General features: G+C 43.8%; 1 protein-coding gene across 4 annotated transcripts in view; it reads left to right on the forward strand.

Moving 5' to 3' along the window:
- The window catches only part of MSANTD4 (Myb/SANT DNA binding domain containing 4 with coiled-coils), a 37,890-nt gene extending 17,689 nt beyond the window's left edge, over window positions 1-20,201 (forward strand). For 2 of the 4 annotated variants that reach the window (XM_073662083.1, XM_073662081.1), the window contains one exon: window positions 16,500-20,201. In XM_073662083.1, the coding sequence (XP_073518184.1) occupies window positions 16,500-17,072 (573 nt within the window). In that variant the 3' untranslated portion in view covers window positions 17,073-20,201. The remainder of the gene's footprint in view (window positions 1-16,499) is intronic. The other 2 variants (XR_012266387.1, XM_073662082.1) reach the window with 2 other exon arrangements.
- Window positions 20,202-20,422: the final 221 nt, after the last annotated feature.

Consider the following 20,422-nt stretch of genomic DNA (forward strand, 5'->3'; position numbering starts at 1 on the left):
AAGGGCTGTCACATTGTAGAAGGATCATCTTTATTCTCATTTGCACAAGGAAAGACTAGAAGCAATGGGATGAAACTAAATGGGAGGAGACACAGATTAGATATTAGAAAAAACTTTTTGACAGTTAGGGTGATTAATGAGTGGAACAGGCTGCCACGAGAGGTGGTGAGTTCCCCTTCAATGGACGTCTTCAAACAGAGGCTGGACAGACATCTGTCTGAGATGATTTAGTGAATCCTGCTTTGAGCAGGGGGTTGGACCAGATGACCCAGGAGGTCCCTTCCAACTCTACCATTCTATGATTCTATGATTCTATGATCCCGACCCCCCGCGCCCCTGGTGTATGACATCTAGCCCCACGCCCCTGGTGTATAACATCCGGCCCCGCGCCCCTGGTGTATAACATCTAGCCCCTCGCTCCCAGTGTATAACATCCAGCCCCTCGCCCCTGGTGTATAACATCCGGCCCCGCGCCCCTGGTGTATAACATCCGGCCCCGCGCCCCTGGTGTATAACATACGGCCCCGCGCCCCTGGTGTATAACATCCGGCCCCTCGCCCCTGGTGTATAACATCCAGCCCCGCGCCCCTGGTGTATAACATCCGGCCCCTCGCCCCTGGTGTATGACATCCAGCCCCGCGCCCTTGGTGTATGACATCTAGCCCCACGCCCCTGGTGTATAACATCCAGCCCCTCACCCCCAGTGTATAACATCCGGCCCCGCGCCCCTGGTGTATGACATCCCGACCCCCCGCGCCCCTGGTGTATGACATCTAGCCCCACGCCACTGGTGTATAACATCCGGCCCCTCGCCCCTGGTGTATGACATCTAGCCCCGCGCCCCTGGTGTATAACATCCGGCCCCGCGCCCTTGGTGTATGACATCTAGCCCCACGCCCCTGGTGTATAACATCCAGCCCCTCACCCCCAGTGTATAACATCCAGCCCCTCACCCCCAGTGTATAACATCTAGCCCCACGCCCCTGGTGTATAACATCCGGCCCCGCGCCCCTGGTGTATGACATCCCGACCCCCCACGCCCCTGGTGTATGACATCTAGCCCCACACCCTGGTGTATAACATCCACCCCTCACATGCCGTCTGCCTTTATTAACATGTAACAGATCGGCCGGTGGTGCAGAGCTCCCTGATACCAGCGCAGTACTGTAATAGGAGCCACCGGGGTAACAAGTCCGTTCATGACATTTCTTCCTCTACCATCACCTGTTAAAGATATTATGGAGAAGTGGAAGGAACTGCAGCAACTCAGCCACAAAGTGGAGACCTCATAACATTACAAAGCGGGGGGCCGACTGCTGAGGATCAGAGGGCAGAAAAGTCACCAACGTTCTGCTTACTCCATAACTGCAGAGTCCAGACCCCTCCTCTGGTATAAAATCAGCACAAACACTGCGACCCCACCGGGCCGAGCAGCTGCATGCAACCGTACATCACCAAGCACAATGCCGAGCATCGGATGGAGTGGTGTAAAGCCGCCACCACTGGGCTTTGGAGGAGACGTGTTCTGTGCAGTGACGGATCGCACTTCTCTATGTGCGTCTGATGGAGGAGTTTGGGTTTGGTGAATGCCAGGAGAATGTTACCCACCTGACTACATTGCACCCGCTGTACAGTTTGGTAGCGGAGGATAATACTATGAGGTTGTGTTTCAGGGGTTGGCCTCTTTTCCTTAATTTTCGAAAAGAAATCTTAATGCTTCAACTTACAAGACATTTTGAACAATTGTAGCTTACAGCTTTGTGGGAACAGTTTGGGGTTCTCCCTTTTCTGTTCCCCATGTCTGTGCCCAGTGCACAAGCTCCATACAGACATGGTTGGGGGAGTATGGTTGGAAGAACATGACCGGCCACACAGAGCCCGGACCTCCACCCCATGCAACATCTTTGGGATGAACTTGACCGGAGATTGTGAGCCCGGCCTCTGCCCAACATCAGTATCTGACTTCACAAATTATCTTGTGGATGAAGGGGCAAAATTCTTATAGAATGCCTTCCTAGAAGAGGGGAAGCTGTTATGGCTGCAAAATGGGGACTAACACCATATTAATGTCTATGGTTATAGAATGGGAAGCCATAGGTGTAATGTGGAGGTGTCTCAATACTTTTGTCCATATAATGTACAATATGTGGCAATGGAGGCATCTGGCGTTCCCCAACCTCCACCACTAAATTAGCCAAAGTGAAAGTTGCTGTTAATGGGGAAATTGGATATTTAAATTTTTGACCAAAAATGTTTTTGCTTTTGTGTGTAGAGATTTTTCTTCTTTTTCTGATTCAGTTGTTTAGACTACCCTGAATGTCCAATAACAGCCTACACAACCACATTTACATAGGATAACATGACAGCCTATATAATCCCATGTACCTATGGTAGCATGATAACCTATATAACCCCATATAGGGTAGCCTGCAATCTGAATCCATGGCCTACGTTGTAGATCTGCAGGATGTTTTAGTCGGCCAATCCACAGTAGTAGATTGAGAACACGACCTCAATTAATGGAATAAAATCATAATTAGATAATAACATTATAGTAAATTACAGTTATACTATTTATGACAGACAAATATAAAATAAAAAGGCAAATAAATATAGGGGATTAATGTTTCTTTGACACCAACAATTGAAAATTCAGTTTAGGCATAAAATATTTTGAAAAGTCACAAAACTTTTCTGACTTTTTGGCGATTTCACACCAGTTTTGGGCAGCTATGGCAAAATGGGTAAACCTGGGGAGGAGACAAGGCGTGACTATGCTCACCTGTAAAATTCTTCAAAAGTGATAGAGTCTCTTACTCCAGAAGTGTTACTCCAGTCTCCGTCTGGAGTAACAGTTCTGGCAAGTTTCACAGAGGGTTATGCTACTGAAAAGGTGCCCAAATTAATTAATTGGAGTGCTCCTCTTAATGAATTTGGCAAAGCTTATCTACGCACACTCCTCATTAATAATACTAGCATAAAATAAAGCAATCTTAATGAATCAGGAGGGGTTCATCTTCTTGGCAGGTGGTGTTTCTCACTAAATGACATTGAAAAACACCAGTAGAGAATTTTAGAAAAGTGAATGCGAATCAAATAGATTCCAAAAAGTCAGTAAGAAACAGCAGTGATGCTTCATTTGTCATTTCTTCATTTGCCTAAAGATCAAGCGAAGATCATTGTATTGTAGTAAATGTAATACTAGATGTCAAGATATGTATAAAATGTAAAAAAAGGAAAATGTAATGTAGAACTAGAAAAGGAATCAGTGGACAGATTGGAAGATATGGTCTCCAAATCTTTTATTATATTATATTCTATGACTGCAGCTGCAATAAGCCTATTCTGACTCCATAACTAGGCTGCAAGTGCAAAGCGCTTGAGACACCGTTTCTAGGCTGCCTCAGTATGAGCCAGTACTCACACGTAGATATTTCATCAGATAGCTTGAACTCGACTGCAGGAGGCAAGTATGAAGATTCCAGAAAAAGGTTTATTTTCCAGCTGAATTCCTGTAGCTATGCACAAATAGAGTAGGTAAAAAATACTTTTCTAAACCAGAGATGCAAACACATGAGCTTCTAAGATGGCTGACAACAGTGAATGAGGAAGAATGAGGAAGAAGGGAGGGGTTACTGACATCAGAGCTAGAGGGAGAGACAGGGAGAGAGGAAGGACAAACTTCTAAAGAGGGGCAAACCTTATTGCATAGCAATGAAACAGCACAGTATAACTGTCTGTATTATTCCCAAGTCGAGGGACATGACACTCCCCATCTAAAATCTTTAGATTTCACGATGATCCAATCTTGACATAAAGTCCTTCAATGATGTCCACCGTCGATCTGTAACCTAAAAGATAAAAAAGAAACACACAAACTCGCAACCATAAAACTGCAACTACGGTTGGTGGCCTGTAGTCCACAACAATAGGATAATCCGAGTTCAATCGGAAACCCATCTTTGGATTTTGGAAGCTGCAGCTTGCAAACACTTCCACCAACCTAATAATCCGATGGTGAAGGTTCTAACGCAGCTGGAGGTATTAGCAGGTATTCTCTCCGCCATAAGCTGTATCCAGTAATAATGTCTAGCTTCAAGTTATATCCTCCTTTGGCAGATGCAGTACAAGTTCAGTGACTGGGCGAAAGAAAACTCTTGTTGAACCACTTTTCGTCACCTTGACTTCCACCTATCGAGTCTTCCCATCGCTACTAGGCATAACCTTGGTGATTATACCGATTGGCCAATCATTGCAATGAACTTTCTTATCTTTTAGGACAATGTCTCCTTCTTGGAGATTAGGTTTTGCAGTCTGCCATTTGTGACGGCCTTGAAGCAAGTATAGGTATTCAGTCTTTCAGTGGTGCCAAAAAGACATTAGACAAGTGTTGTACCTGCTTCCACTGACATCTGTAAATGTCTCAAAATTCCCTGGAAGGAGTGCAGCAGCTCCAACCTTCTGCATAAGAAGTGTGGCCAGAGGCAGAATCGTTGGAGCATCAAGGTCCGATGATACTGGTACCAATGATCTTGCATTTATTATAGTGGACACTTCTGCTAGAAAGGTGACCAGAACTTCATGAGTGAGAGGCAACTTGTGGTCCAGCAACTTCAAATCAAGGATTATTTCTGTGATACCAATCATACGTTCCCAGGATAACCTCATATGTGATGAATGTGGGGGATTGAATACCCAGGAGCACCCATTGTGAGTCAAGAAGTTGTCTAGCTGCAGTTCCTTGCAGGCTCTCCCAAAGTTAGTGCCGCAGTCAGACTTGAGTTGTTTGGCAGGTCTCCTGATGGACAAGAATCTTCCGAGGGCATTGATGAAGCAAGAGGAATCCATGGATTCAATCATCTTAATGTGATCTGCTCGGATGCTAAGACAGTTGAACAGCACAGCCCACTACTTACAGTTTGCGGCTCCACTACGGGTCCTCTTTTAACAACCGACCATTGGCCAAAGGCATCTATGCCAACGTACATGAATTGCTGATCTGCTGGGAGACTCACCATCTGTTGATGTTGTTTTCCTCTAAACCTTTGACACTTAACGCATCTGTGGAGCACTGAGAAGACATACCTCTTCATTCCTACAATTCATAAGCCAGCTGACCTGATGGGGCCTTCAGTAATCTGTCTTTCTTGGTGCTGCACTCATGATAGTGATGGACCAGTAAAGTAGCGATGTAGTGCTGACCTGGAATGATGAGAGGATTCTACTCCTTATCCCATCGATAAGACTTCTCTATATGACCACCCACTCTTATCAGTTTGCAATGATCAACCACTGGGTTCAATTCAAGCAGTGTGCTGTTCTTGAACAGGCTGGTACCCTTTGTGATACTATCAATCTCATGATGATATTCTTCTTTTTGCGCACCCCTGATGATAACCTGTTCAGCATGTTCGATGTCAGCAACCATACGGTGTCCTTTACACATTTGCCAGCCTCAACATCCGGATGAATTGTCTATGATAAAACAATGAGTGATGTGAGTAAGACAAGCTATGGTCCACACTACAGATGACCAACTTGAGACTTTAGCTTCAATTTTGGTATCATAGAAGTGTAGTGAGTAGAGATGGTTGGTATGATTTCTTTGTCAGACTCCGGTTCCACCAGCTCGTAAGTGTTGTTGGTGTCCATTGATCAAGAATACTTGTATAGGAGACTTGGAGGTGACTTTAGAGCTTAGTGTCATTGAGCTTAGATGCAGCTGTGAGTCTTGTTCCTCGGTCAGCTGGGTTCAGGTCAATGGAGATGTGGTGTCACTGCTCTGGAGTAGAAAAGGTTCTGATGCGCTCTACTTTATTGCTGACATAGACATTGAATTTTGTTTGGTTGTATATGTAACCAAACACCGGTCTACTATCTGAGTACATTGTAAATGAATCAATAGCAATGTCCTTCATCCTTTATAACTTCAGCAATCTCCACTGCCAGTAATGCAGCACAAAGTTCAAGCTTTGGTACAGAGTGAGCGGGTTTTGGGATTAGTTTGGCCTTAACCAGGACAAATACGTAATGTACCTTGTTGTTGGCTTCTGAGGTCTTCAGATAGGCTACTGCAGCTATAGCCTCTGTAGATGCATCCGAGAAGATATGAACCTCTTTTTCTGATAGCAGCTGAAAGATACCTTAAGATGGAGATGTTCTAAGACCTTCAGAGACTTCTTCCATGTCTCCCACCTTTGTTGTTTCTGAGGCAGTAGCAGAGTGTCCCAGTCTGTTTTCTGGTGGTAAACTGCCTCAGCAGTATGTTGCTTTCAAAGGTCATGAATGCTATAAACCCAAGAGGATTGAAGATGTTGTTTACAACTGTTTACAACAGATAAGACTTTTCATTTGGTGAAAAGTTTATCGCAGACTGACACCTGGAATGTGAATGTGTCCTGTTTAATGTCCCACAACTTACCAAGGCATTCCATAGCAGGAACATCAGAATCTAGATCGAGGTCCTTTAAGTTCGTTGCAACGTCCCCAGATGGGAATGCCTTCATTACCTCCTGACTGTTGGAAATGATCTTATGAAGCCTGAGGTTGGCAGCTGACAGCATTTCCTGTGTTCTAGAGAGCAGATCAATTGCTTCTTCACCTGTGGTCAAAGACTTAAGCCCATCATCTACATAGAACTTCTTCTCCACAAATAGACGGGCATCAGATCCGTACTCTCTCTCACTCGCCTGGGCTGTTCATCTCAGTCCATAGATTGCTACAACAGGTGGTGCCAAACACGTGTATCTTCATCTGGTCATCTATGACTTCATTGTGGATGTCATTGCCCTTGTGCCATAGGAACCTGAGGTAGTTTCTACTGTCTTCCCTCACAATAAAACAATGAAACATTTGCTGGATGTCGGCCATAACTGCAACAGGTTCTTGTCTGAAGCAAATCAGTACTCCTCTAAGGCTGTTGTTTAGGTTAGGCCCAGTAAGGAGTAGGTTATTGAAAGAGATGCCTTCACACTGAGTACTGGAATCAAACACCACTCTGATTTGGTTAGGTTTACGAGGGTGATAGACGCCAAAGAATGGAAGGTACCAACATTCTTCTACTTCCTTTAGCAGTGGTGCAGACTCTGCATGATCTCTGTCAAAGATATTCAGCATGAAGTCGATGAAATGTTTCTTCATCTCTGGTTTCCTCTTTAGGGTGCGTTTTAAAGATGAAAACCTTGCAGTTGCTTGCTGCAGATTATTCGGCAACTTCGTTATTGGACAACCAAAGAGTAAAGGTGCTGTTGGAATCATCCTGAGCAAATTCCGTTTCCATAACCATTGTGAATTGTTTGTCCTCTCTTGCAGGTGCCAACTTGTTGTCTTCACTTGTAGAATTGAATACCGTAGACCCGAGGTTTTCATCACAGGAGTGGAACGTGTTCACATTGTCAGGGGTTTCTTACTGCCACTTACTGTCACTCAGCTTCTCCTTCACCCAGTAATGATGTGGGCAAGGCTGAAAGTAAGTGCTGCAACCATTTGGCAAGATATGAGTCTTAAATGAGGAAATCTTTGTAGGCCACTTCATCTTATCTATGCAGACATTGCCTTTGATAACTCAGCCTAGAGCAAAGCATTGGGCAAATGGAGCATCATGTGGTCCATTGATTTGCTGACCTATCTTGTGTAGCTGGAGAATATCTCTGCCGAGCAGAATCAGGCTATCTGCACTGTTGTTAAGGGCTAGTATCTTGTTGGCCATGGTCTTTAGATGAGGGTGATGAAGAGCAGCTTCTGGAGTTGGGATCTCCTCTCTATTGGACGGTATCTGGTTGCATTCGAGGAGAGTGCTTAGGGGTATCTCCACCTTGTTCTCAAGAGATTATACTATAAGTCCACTGAATCTTCTCCCAGAGACCCCTGTAACAGCACCACAGGTGTCCATTGTGCAGGGGTAAGCATTTCCCTTTAAATTGAACAGATCAAAGACTTCTGAGCTTGGAAGTGAGCAGTTGCTCTGATCGTCCAGGATGATGTACACCTTTGCGTATTTCTTTGGTTGACCTTTGGGATGCATGTTCACCAGGCATATCTTCGCACATGATCTGTCCAAGGGCCTTCTCCACAGACTTCGTGCATGAAGAAGATACTGTGGTAGGACTCACTGCTTTATCTGCATCCTCCCTGCCATGCCTTGTGGTGTAAGAAGGCGTAAGCGGTGCAGAGATAGGTTGGGATGGATGGATCGCTTGTACATGGTCCTCACTGTTGCACTCAAAACACTTAATAATAAATTTACAGTCTTTAGCAAAGTGTTCAGTAGAAGCACAAAATCTGAATCACACCCCAAATTTCTTTAAAAGCTCCTGAAACGGTTTCTTTCTGAAGCGGATGCACTTCTTTAGGGGATGTGGCTCATTACGAATGGGACACAGTTGATTTGAGTTTTCAACCTTTTCACTTTTGTTGTTCTTGTCTGGAGCTGATTTAGGTGTGGGAAGAACATAAGTCTTTTTCACTGACACTGGACCTCTGCTGTTTCTGTTATTAGAACGTGGACTCTCATATTTAGGAGGAGATAAACCAGGGTCGCTGGGTTCTCCGTAGGAAAAGATTGGGTCAGTTTAACACTGACTCAATATTTTTGATAAACTCATAGAAGTATGAAAACAGCTGAAAAGTGACTTGGTTTTCTCTTTTGTATCTTGATCCCAGTGTGGTCCACTTTTCTTGAATATTGTATGGCAGCTTAGAGACTATTGGGTTTACCCCACAAGCAGTGTCCAGGTCGCTGAGGCTAGATAGGTGCGTGTCTGCCTTGGCCAGCTGGAGCTCTTTCAGTAGGTCACTGAGCTCTTGGGATTTTGAATTGTCCTTACTGGGTATTTTTGGAAAATCCTGTAGTCGCTTGAACAGTGCATTTTCTTTGGCTTCGGGGCTGCCAAAGCTTCTTTCTAATCTCTTCCATGTAGCCATTAGACCAGCCGCTGGATTACTGATGTGAACAGATCTGAGTCTCTTGACCCGCTTTGTGGATTGTGGCCCGAGCTACCTGATTAGCAGATCTAGCTATTCAGCAGCAGTGATGCCAAGATCACTAATCATGGATCTAAAGGCACACTTCCAACCTCTATGGTTCTCAGATTGATCATCGAACCTTGTGAGACCGGTCATAGTAAGTTCGCAGTCAACCATGTACCTTGCAAAGTCAGACATGTCAGTTTTCTCTGATTTTGGAAAGACAATTGCTGACTGAGTAGTGTTATTTATATTGCCTGTATCATCTGGAACTACACTGTGTTCCAAATTATTATGCAAATAATATTTTCTCAGATTTTCCCAAATTACCTATATGAATTGTAGTCATTGTAATTTTCCAGTCAAATAACTATTAGAGTACAATTGAAAGGTTTTTGTACAAACTGCCTATGATAACAGTATATTTTTAAAAAAATAAAAAACTCAAACTGCAGTCAAAATGCATGTTCCAAATTATTATGCACAGCAGAGTTTTCAACCTTTTCATTTTAATAAAGAACAAAAAAATGGTCATTTTTGAAATTATAAGCATTAGCAGGTTATTACAAACTGAAATCAAACAGTTTTCAACTCAAAACTTTATTCTAGGTGATGTTACATTTGCACATAGGACCGCTTGTTCGAAAGGAGCTTCTGAACTCTCTCGTCCATTGAATTTGTCAGGTTTTGGATGGTTTCTGCTTTAATTGTTTTGCATGAGGACAGAATACCCTCCCAGAGCTGTTGCTTAGATGTGAACTGCCTCCCGCCATCATAGACACTCCTTTTGATGATGCTCCAGAGGTTCTCAATGGGGTTGAGGTCAGGGGAGCATGGGTGCCACACCATAAGTTTGTCCCCTTTTATGCCCATAGCAGCCAGAGATGCAGATGTGTTATGTGCAGCATGAGACGGGGCATTATCATGCATGAAATGATCTCGATGGTCCAGATGGATGGAGTGGAGGATGGCTGGTTGATGGACACCCCATGCAAACACGGCTACGGCACTAACAAGGAGGAGGTGGAGTAATGTTTTCGGCTGGAATCATGGGGAGAGAGATTGTCGGCCCTTTTAGGATCCCTGAAGGGGTAAAGATGAACTCCATAATGTATGTTGAGTTTCTCAAACAGCACTTCCTTCCATGGTTCAAGAAGAAGAACCGTGTATTCCGCAGCAAGATCATTTTCATGCATGATAATGCACCATCTCATGCTGCACATAACACATCTGCATCTCTGGCTGCTATGGGCATAAAAGGGGACAAACTTATGGTGTGGCCCCCATGCTCCCCTGACGTCAACCCCATTGAGAAACTCTGGAGCATCTTCAAAAGGAGTGTCTATGATGGCGGGAGGCAGTTCACATCTAAGCAACAGCTCTGGGAGGGTATTCTGTCCTCATGCAAAACAATTGAAGCAGAAACCATCCAAAACCTGACAAATTCAATGGACGAGAGAGTTCAGAAGCTCCTTTCGAACAAGCGGTCCTATGTGCAAATGTAACATCACCTAGAATAAAGTTTTGGGTTGAAAACTGTTTGATTTCAGTTTGTAATAAGCTGCTAATGCTTATAATTTCAAATATGTCAATTTTTTTGTTCTTTATTAAAATGAAAAGGTTGAAAACTCTGCTGTGCATAATAATTTGGAACGTGCATTTTGAGTGCAGTTTGAGTGTTTTATTTTTTTTTAAAAATATACTGTTATCATAGGCAGTTTGTACAAAAACCTTTCAGTTGTACTCTAATAGTTATTTGACTGGAAAATTACAATGACTGCAATTCATATAGGTAATTTGGGAAAATCTGAGAAAATATTATTTTCATAATAATTTGGAACACAGTGTAGAAGTGCAGGAAGGTAGGGTGTGCATAGGCATATAGTCCAGTAATATGCATAGTTTCTGGCATGCATGGAACTGAGGCTATGTGATTATCCGGAATGTGATGGCTTGCCTGCATATTGGCTGTTTATAGGGTTTGCTGAGTTGCAGGGGCCTGGTTCGTTCTGGTGCAAGCAGGAGGTTCAGGATGAGGGGTTGGCAGCGCGTTGTACTGACCTTGAATGCAGGATGCTGGAGAAGGATCTGTGTCCTGTTGCCTTGGATGAATGTCTGCACTGTCAGGAATGATTGTTGGGAGTCGGGTGCGCAATTTTGGCTTAGTACATAGTCTCTTGTGCGCTTAAGAGGGTGTTCTGTATCAAAATTACTTAAACTAATACTGTCTCTTTGACTACCATTGATAGCATTGATGACATGCTCACATTCTATCTCTAGGGCTTCTACTAATGCCCTTTTGCGCTCTGCGTTGGCTTTCATTTCTGCCTCCTTGCATGTTTATTTAGCTGCTACATTCGCTTCCAATGCATCCATTTCTGCCTTCTTGCATGCTGCTCCCACTGCCATCTCAGTTTTGTTTTGCACAACGGAGGCTTGTATTTTAGCAGCCTCAGCTTCTGGACGTGCTCTTATAAGTTGTTCGCTGAGTGTTGAAGATTTCGAAGAGCCTTACTTAGATGAGCGTTTTGACTGCTTGGTAGACCCAGAAATGCGAGATGACATCTGTGGAATTCGTGCAATTCTTGCTTGTGTCTTGGACTTGATACCACGTACTGTGCGACATCTTTCGGAATTAAGTTGCTGGAAACCTCGCAGTTTGCTCGCCTTTCTGGTATAAAACTCATAAACTGCACACATGTGTCCTAGAACTCCCTCTAGTGGTAGTTTGAGAGAAGCAGGCTGAGAGATGATGTTGATGTGACTTCAATTTTTGCCATAAGTCTGATAGATTATAAGAGAGTTCCTGTTTAATTATTTTTAGGTATTCTTTAACTTTCCATGTCAGCTTTATAGAATGTTTAGCCTTCTCACTGGACTCTGGATTAAACACATTCTTCATCTGACAGTGGATCGGGCAAAGACTGTGTAGTCTTTCCCTCAGCCATTGTGCTTCATGGGCTTCAAGGTGCTGTAATCTGGCTTTACAGATGTATCTGGCAAAAGTATTTTTTACTATCCTGACTCCATAACTAGGCTGCAAGCGTATGGCGCTTGAGACACTGTTTCTAGGCTGCCTCAGTATGAGCCAGTACTCACACAGATATATCGTCAGGTAGCTTGAACTCGACTGCAGGAGGCATGTATGAAAATTCCAGAAGAAGGTTTATTTTCCAGCTGAATTCTTGAAGTTATGCACAAATACAGTAAGTAAAAATACTTTACTGAACCAGAGATGCAGACACATGAGCTTCTAAGATGGCTGGCAGACTGTAAATGAGGAAGAAAGGAGGGGTGACTGACATTAGAGCTACATCAGAGCTAGAGGGAGAGATAAACTTCTAAAGAGGGGCAAACCAAATTGCATAGCAATGAAACAGCACGATATAATGACAATACAATACTGTCTGTATTATTCCCAAGTTGTGGGACATGGCAAAGCCTAATGAGAAATTGCTGATAATTTATTGGCCAGTTGTATACTTTTGCTAGGCAGTTAGCTCAGGTCGGGCAACATATTGCCATCTGAGTACGTAGATTTGTGAAACTAAACGTCCTGTACGGTTTGTTGCATGTGGCAATGTCCCATCTGAAATCTGCTGGCCTTTACTGTACCTTCTGTATGCCTTTGATTTTAGATAGAAGTACAAGGACACGTTCACACATTCAGTATTTGGTCAGTTTTTACACCAGTATTGGTAAGTCAAAAGCAGGAGTGGGTTAAGAATGGAGAAGTGGTGACGTGTTTCTATTAGGCTACATTCCCACGATGAGCTTTTGGTGAGTTTTGGATGTCGCAGAATTTTTGCACCATTTCTGCACCTATTACCGTATCTTTCAGACTATAAGACGCACTTTTTTTCCTCCAAAATTTTGGAGGAAAGTGGGGGGTGTGTCTTATAGTCCGGATAATACATTGTGGATGATGGGGTGAGGGGAGCGGCAGCGGAGGAGCGGGGCGCAGGCAGAAGTTGGCTGCTGCGGCTTGGCGATCCTGTGTGCTCTCTACTAAAGGGAATGAATATTCACTCCTCTCCACGCCCATGAGAGTGGAGAGGAGTGAATATTAATTTTCTTTAATAGCCCACACTGTCAGTCACAGCCACGGCTCCTGCAGCGGCTCAGCGATCCTGTGTGCCCGCTATTAGAGTATGAATATTCACTCCTCCCAACTCCCATGGGCATGGAGAGGAGTGAATATTCAATCTCTTTAGTAGCGGGCACACAGGATCGCTGAGCTGCAACAGGAAGCCATGGCTGCGACTGACAGTGTGACGGCTATTAAAGAAAATGAATATTCACTCCTCTCCACGCCCATAGTCCCGGCGTGCAGAGGAGTGAATATCCCGGCAGCTCACCTCAGTGCCTGAGGGCATAGGGCAGTGATGTCATGTGCAGCTCAGTTGCTGAGATCAGCTGCTGGCAGAACAGTACGCAGTGCTGGAGCAGAGGGAAGGAAGGTGATTAGAATTGTTTATTTTTTCATGTGTGCAGTGATGGGGTGCCATGCATACCAGGATAGGGATAGGGGGCCATGCATACCAGGATAGGGATAGGGGGGCATGCATACCAGGATGGAGGGCCATTCTTACCAGGATGGGGATGGGGGACCATGTATACCAGGATAAGGGATGAGGGGCCATGCATACTGGATTGGAGATGAGGGGGCCATGCATACCAGGATGGGGATGGGGAGCCATGTATACCAGGTTGGGGGCCATTCTTACCAGGATGGAGATGAGGGGCCATGGATACCAGGATGGGGATGGGGGCCAATGCCTACCAGGATGGTGATGATGGGTGCCATGCATACCAGAATAGGGATGGGGCACTATAGATACCAGGATGGGGGGCCATTCTTACCAGGATGGGGAGCCATGCTTACAAGGATAGGGATGGGGGGGCATGCATACCAGGATAGGAATGGGGAGCCATGCATACCAGGATGAGGATGGGGGGCCCTGGATACCAGGATGGGGGGCCATTCTTACCAGGATAGGGGGCCATGCTTACCAGGATGGGGATGGGGGGGCCATGCTTACCAGGATGGAGATGGGGGGGCCATGCTTACCAGGATGTGGATGGGGGGCCATGGATACCAGGATTGGGGGCCATTCTTACCAGGATGGGGGGCCATGCTTACCAGGGGAGGGAAATGGGGGGCCATGCATACCAGGATAGGGATGGTGGGCAATGCATACCAGGATGGAGATGGGGGGCCATGGATACCAGGAAGGGGGGCCATTCCTACCAGCATGGGGGGCCATGCTTACCAGGATAGGGATGGGGGGGCCATGCTTACCAGGATAGGGATTGGGGACCATGCTTACCAGGATGGGGATGGGTGGCCATGCATACCAGGATGGGAATTAGGAGGCCATGCATACTGGGATGGGGATTAGGGGACCATGCATACCAGGATTAGGATGGGGGCCATATATACCAGGATGGGGACATATATATACCAGGATGGGGGATATTAGTACAGAATTGGGGGACATTGCCCCTATAACAGTGATAGCAGAAGACCGCCCCCCCCATAACAGTGCGTCATGATCACATATTTTGCTTACATTTTTTTTCCTATTTTCCTCCTCTAAAACCTAGATGCGTCTTACAGTCCAGTGCGTCTTATAGTCCGAAAAAATACCATTTTTAAATTAGGTTACTTGCATTATTTCATTGTGTTTTTGTGTGTGTTTTTTAGCATGCATGTTTAGCGTGTTTTTAATGCTGCATTTTTTGTCTCTTTTTGGTGTGTCATGCTTTAAATAAAGCTGCTTTGTTTTTGATACTTCCTGTTTTTTTGCTTTGACAAAACTTTTTTGCTATACTTAGGTGCGGATTACACGCATTTTTGATGCGTTTCCGCCTTTGGAAATGCACTAAAAACACTTGTAGGCTTTTTTGTTGCGGATTTTCCTCATATAATGTAAGTCTATAGGAAAACCCGCACAGAAAACTCAGCGTAAGAGAAATTGACATTCTGCAGATTTGAAAACGCACCAAAAGTCAGTTTACGCAGCGTTAAAAAGAAGAACAGTGGGCATGACATTTCTATAAATCCCATCCACTTTCCTAAAATGCACCAAAAGCTCATTGTAAGAATGTAGCCTTATACTTTTCCTCTGATTGCTCCACTCCTGGTTTTGGCTTACAAATACTGATGCAAAATACTGACCAAATACTGAACGTGTGAACGTGGCCCAAGAAGAGTTATTCTCCAAGAATTGATAAGGAATCTGCAAGAAAATAAAAATGATGTATAATAAATCGCCTGGCTCATTATAAAGACATTCTCCTCTAAAGACCACCATATATTTTTCAAAATCTTAGTGTGAACCCAGGCTTCTCCTTCCCACCAGACACTGATCCGAGTGTCATGCCACCCTTTCCAAACCCAAGACGCCTTCATTTTTATTTTCGCTATCGGGCCTCTTGTCTGCACCAATAAAACAGTATTCTGTCTTGATTATTAGCTTGAAGTATCACTGAGCAGCCCTACTATGATATTGGGTAATAATCTGAAAGGGGTCAACAGGATCTAAAAAAAATTCTAACAGCAATGAATGTGAAAAAATAAAGTAACCAATACTCACTTGTCGTCGCTTCAATACTCTCGATCTGGCAGTTCCTACCTGTCTCTGTATACCCACATGATCAGTGCAGTCACTTCCCTCATGATCCTTGTGCCGTACACACAGGCATCGCCCAGGAGACTAGTGATTGGCTGCAGTGGTCAAATAGATGTATCTGCAAGTGATCACTGCAGGCAGCAAAGTAAACCGAGACCGGTGGAGACCACCTGAATGACCACACAGGAGCAGCAGAAGGATTGAAGGGAATATGTCAGCAGGTAATTGCTACCTCATCTGAGAGCAGCATAATGTAGGAAAAGAGACCCTGATTCCAACAGTGTATTACTTAATTTACTGGGAACAGCTGTTGTGACACAATCAGAATTTTTAGATGTTGCATGAAGCAGAGCTGAGAAAGCTAACCCCACCCACACCACAGCTCTCTGTGTGCACTGTACAGTGACAGTAAACTGCTGATCAGAGGAGGGGGTGTGGTCGGACTAGCAGGCACATAAGCACTAGTCCTGGCAGTGATAATGTCCTGGTGATAAAACCTTCATTGAATGTAAACAACAGCACCCAACCTAATAAGTGACACATCCCTGAATTCAGTGCTTTAGCCCCTACCTCATTCTTCTATCACATTACATAGCTAAAACCTGCTGGAAGATTCCCTTTAAGATGTGAGAATTGCATATTTTCTCACATTCTCTGCTGTTAGAATATATTTTTAGATCCCGGACGACCCTTTTAAAGAATCATGGACTCAAAGTGATCACTTACGGTAGAAGTAGATTTACAAATACGGATTATACAACAACATGACAACCATGAGACTATTAGAACAGCATATAAAAAAAACCAATAAAGGGATCTCTTCAAGGTAGTCGTGTCTTGGATGATATTTGTCTTTTAAATTGCAAATTTCAAAAACCTTTCCTATTCCTTTTTTCCTAGTTCGAAATGGAAGAAGATGAAATGTTATCGACTGTATTGCCCGACTCTAGAGAAGAAAATGACCTTCCCGAGGAGTTTCCCAGAATCGAGGAGTTTGGCACCCTAAGTTCTATAGCCAGAATCCCCTATAAAGATTCCCATCTACTTATAAATCTAGAGAAGCAGAAGTTGGAGATGGAAAGACAACGTTTAACCATTGAAGCCGAGAGACTACAAGTAGAAAAGGAGAGACTGCAAATCGAAAGAGAGCGATTGCGGCACTTAGACATGGAGCACGAGAGACTCCAGCTTGAGAAAGAACGTTTGCAAATTGAACGAGAGAAGCTCAGGCTACAAGTCATGCACGCAGAGAAAGCCAACCTGGAGAATGATTTTGCGCCATCGGAAAAAACTGTATTGCAACCCTTGGACATAGAAGCTGAAAAATTAAAACTGGAAAGGGAACATCTTCAGCTAGAAAAGGAGAGGCTACAGCTCCTAAAGTTCGAGTCTGAGAAGCTTCACATAGAGAAGGAACGTCTTCAGGTTGAGAAAGAACGTCTACGTATTCAACGAGAGGGCCACTTACAATAAAAGTGTGCACCTCAATAGTACGTTACATTAGTTTTACAGTGACTTTGGTCCGCCATCGTCTTTGTTGCTTTGTCTGTAGACTTTGATCTATGTTCTGTCTACCAACAGGGCCTTACGCAGGTATGTTCCTCTGCTGTTTTCGGCAGAGAGGTCAGCGTGCAGCCAAATAGTGAGCCCCTACATTTTGATGTGCCTGCATAAATGGAAATATGTGAGATTTTGTGATCAAGTAAAACTACTCTAGTATTTTAGTGCTAGTAAAATCCAAGACTTAGAATCCTAAATATGATCTAGTTTTCAAAAACCTAGAGCGCTGCTTCTAACTGTATCCATTTTTTTTTTTTGTTTTACTTGAACGGTATAGCTTTCCTGTCCGCCACCATGGATGAAACATGAATGGCTAAAAGTCACAGGTACAAGTAAGAAAATTTTCAAGAAAGACACTGATGGGAAGAAGATCTGTCCACTTTGTAGTCTAGGCATGGGAGAACCTTCGCCTACAATTACTTGCACTAAAAATTTGGTAAAAGTTTGGAGGAAATCAATTTAGACAAATTTTATTATTGGTTTGCGCCATAAAGAACATCAGATATGGCTTTGGACACTGAACAAAAGCTCCAGATTTTAAAATTAGACTGGTCCATTTTTAGGCACAAAATTAATGTCAAATTAAGAGTTGACTTTAAGGCTTTGGACACCTTTGACATGGAAAAATTATTTTTACATACATTAGTGGTTACTGTAAAGGGAACCTATCACGTGCCAAACTTTATTACTATTCAGATATGGAGCTAATCTGCAAGATAATAGCGTTCCATAGCTGTGCGGCCACTGTACTGAAAGGCCGGCTACCGGGAGTAAATTAACTTTATTTTTCCTGGCAGCTTCTGGCTTTCAGTCATTCAGGCATGTCTGGAGCGCCTTCAGTCACTGCTCCGTACACACTGAGCAGCGGCTGTAGGCATGCTCTGTCACATTGACTGACAGCCATTTCAACAGCGTATTAGTGCAGAGATGGCTGTCAGTCATTGCCAGGGCTAGCTTACAGCTGCCGGTGACTGAAGCCACATCTTTTTGACTGAAAGCCTCAGGCTGCCGGGAAGACTAAAGTTCATTTCCTCCAGTAGCCAGGCTTTGAGTGCTGCAGCTGAGCAGCTTTAGAATTATATTAACCTGCAGATTAACACCATATCTGCAGGTAAATAGCGTTTGGAGACATGACAGGTTTCCTTTAAATTAATTCAATTGCGTTAAGTTTCAGATCCCCTGATGTGCAGTTAGTAACCTGATCCAAATTTCAGATTGCTCTATTGTGGGAGTGTCTCTCCCGGTAATATAGGCTGGATGTGAGCTCTTTGTATCCAGGGTGCTGTTGTCTCCACTAGCTCATGATCAGCTCCTATACTGCACTTATTTTCTCTTCATGTGATTTCTTACTTTTATATTAATGTATTTTCTCTGCCCTCCCTGAAGCTGTATATGTTATCTCCCCTATCCACACTGTGGATATCTGTGTGGACATCCCTGCTGCTATTTCTAACCCTGAAAGAAGGGAGAGGGGAGCAGAGGTCTTTTCGGAACAAAGAGCTGAAGCTCTGACAGATTTGTAACTTTAAGCTGGATAATGAAATTGCTAGAACATTTCTAATGAAGACAATTTAGAAAACTGCTTAACTGTGCATTAAGTAAGCAAATTAACTATTTAAAAAATTCTGTGCAAAAATGTACAAAGCCTGTTTTTTTGTGTTACAAAATGCCCCAAGTCTAACACACAGGGTGCACCACTTTCATCTCATAACTATCAGGTTTACGTGTTTATCATTGAATGGCATAGATGAACTAGATTTGTGTTCTTCTGTACAGTATTTTTATATCAGTATCACATATTTTTTATGTCCGTTTTAAAAAAAATGTCTTTTGTTCGCTGGTGCTTTTTAAGAAAAAAAAATTGAAATTAATGTGCTTCCTATTAACAAGCACAATTATCCCATTATCAGGGAAATATCTACAGTATTTCCTGGAAAACAAAGAGGAAAGTTCTCGAGAAGTTTGTAACTGCTCCATAGAATGTAACAGGGTTGTGTTATTGAGGATGTCACGTCCTGTGAGATGACGGGGCTTCCATAGTCGACTTTTATGTGGTTTAGATGTAGAAAAATTCTGTAAAATGAGCATCTAGCCAAATATTGGATGTGTTCCACAAAATCTTGCTTCAGTACCTTTATAATTTATGCGTTTTGAATATTTAAAGAAGTTGTCCACTGCTTGGACAACTCTTTGTCGTACCCCACGCTTGGCCCTGATAAAATAAAAAAGCTTATACTCACGTCCCGTGCTGGTGCCTTTCCCGCGGTGTCGGCGCTCGCTCTCCCTGGGGCTCCCGTGCTGTTGTTGTGACATGTGACGCCAGCTCCCAATCAGCGCTGCCGTCACTGTCCCCGCGTCCTGTCGAATTGAGCAAGAAGAGGAAGTCAGAGATCAGCTGCAGTCCGGACTTCCTCTTCATGTTCAATTCGACAGAAGCCGGGGACAGTGACTCCAGCTCTGATTGGGTGCGTGGCTCACGTGTCACTACAACCGAACGAGAGTCCCAGGACTGCGAGTGCCGACACCGCTGGAACGGCGCCAGCACGGGAGGTGAGTATAAGCTTTTTTATTTTATTGGGGCCAAACACTTAGATCAAGAAGGAGTTGACCTAGTAGTGGACAGGACAACCCCTTTAAGGCCACGTTCCCACGATGAGTATTTGGTGAGTTTTTGATGTTGCAGATTTTCTGCACCTATTATGTAACTTGTGTTTTTTTACATGAGTTTTTACCGTGTTTTGATGCTGCATTTTTTTATCTTTTTGGTGTGTCATGTTTTCAATAAAGCTGTTCTGTTTTTGATACTTCCTAGTATTTGACGTTGACAAAATTTTATTGATAGTCATGTGCGGATCACATATGTTTTTAGTGCCTTTCCGCACATGCGTTTTTTTACCAGTGGATTTTCTGCATCTAACGCAATTCTATAGGGAAAATTCACACATAAAACTCAGCGAAGAGAAATCGACATGTTGCGGATTTCAAACACGCAACACAGTCAATGTAAAAAAAAATGCACAGCGGGTCTGAGATTTCAAGAAATCCCATCCACTTTGCTGGAACCGTAAGTCGCTGCGTTTTTAGCTCAGTGAAAATAAGCAGCATCAAAAACTCATTGTGGTAGTGAACCTTTGAGAACATGTCATGTAAAAACATGCTATTAACTTATTTGATATAGGGTTAATCTGCAGATTAATAGCGTTCTGAGCTTGCCCGGCCGCTATACTGAAAGCCCCGCTGCCAGGAGGAAATGAAACTGTAGC

The sequence above is a fragment of the Phyllobates terribilis genome, unplaced genomic scaffold (genome assembly GCF_046119375.1).
Source record: "Phyllobates terribilis strain yellow unplaced genomic scaffold, ASM4611937v1 Scaffold_2__4_contigs__length_985480577, whole genome shotgun sequence".
NCBI classification, from domain to species: Eukaryota; Metazoa; Chordata; class Amphibia; order Anura; family Dendrobatidae; genus Phyllobates; species Phyllobates terribilis.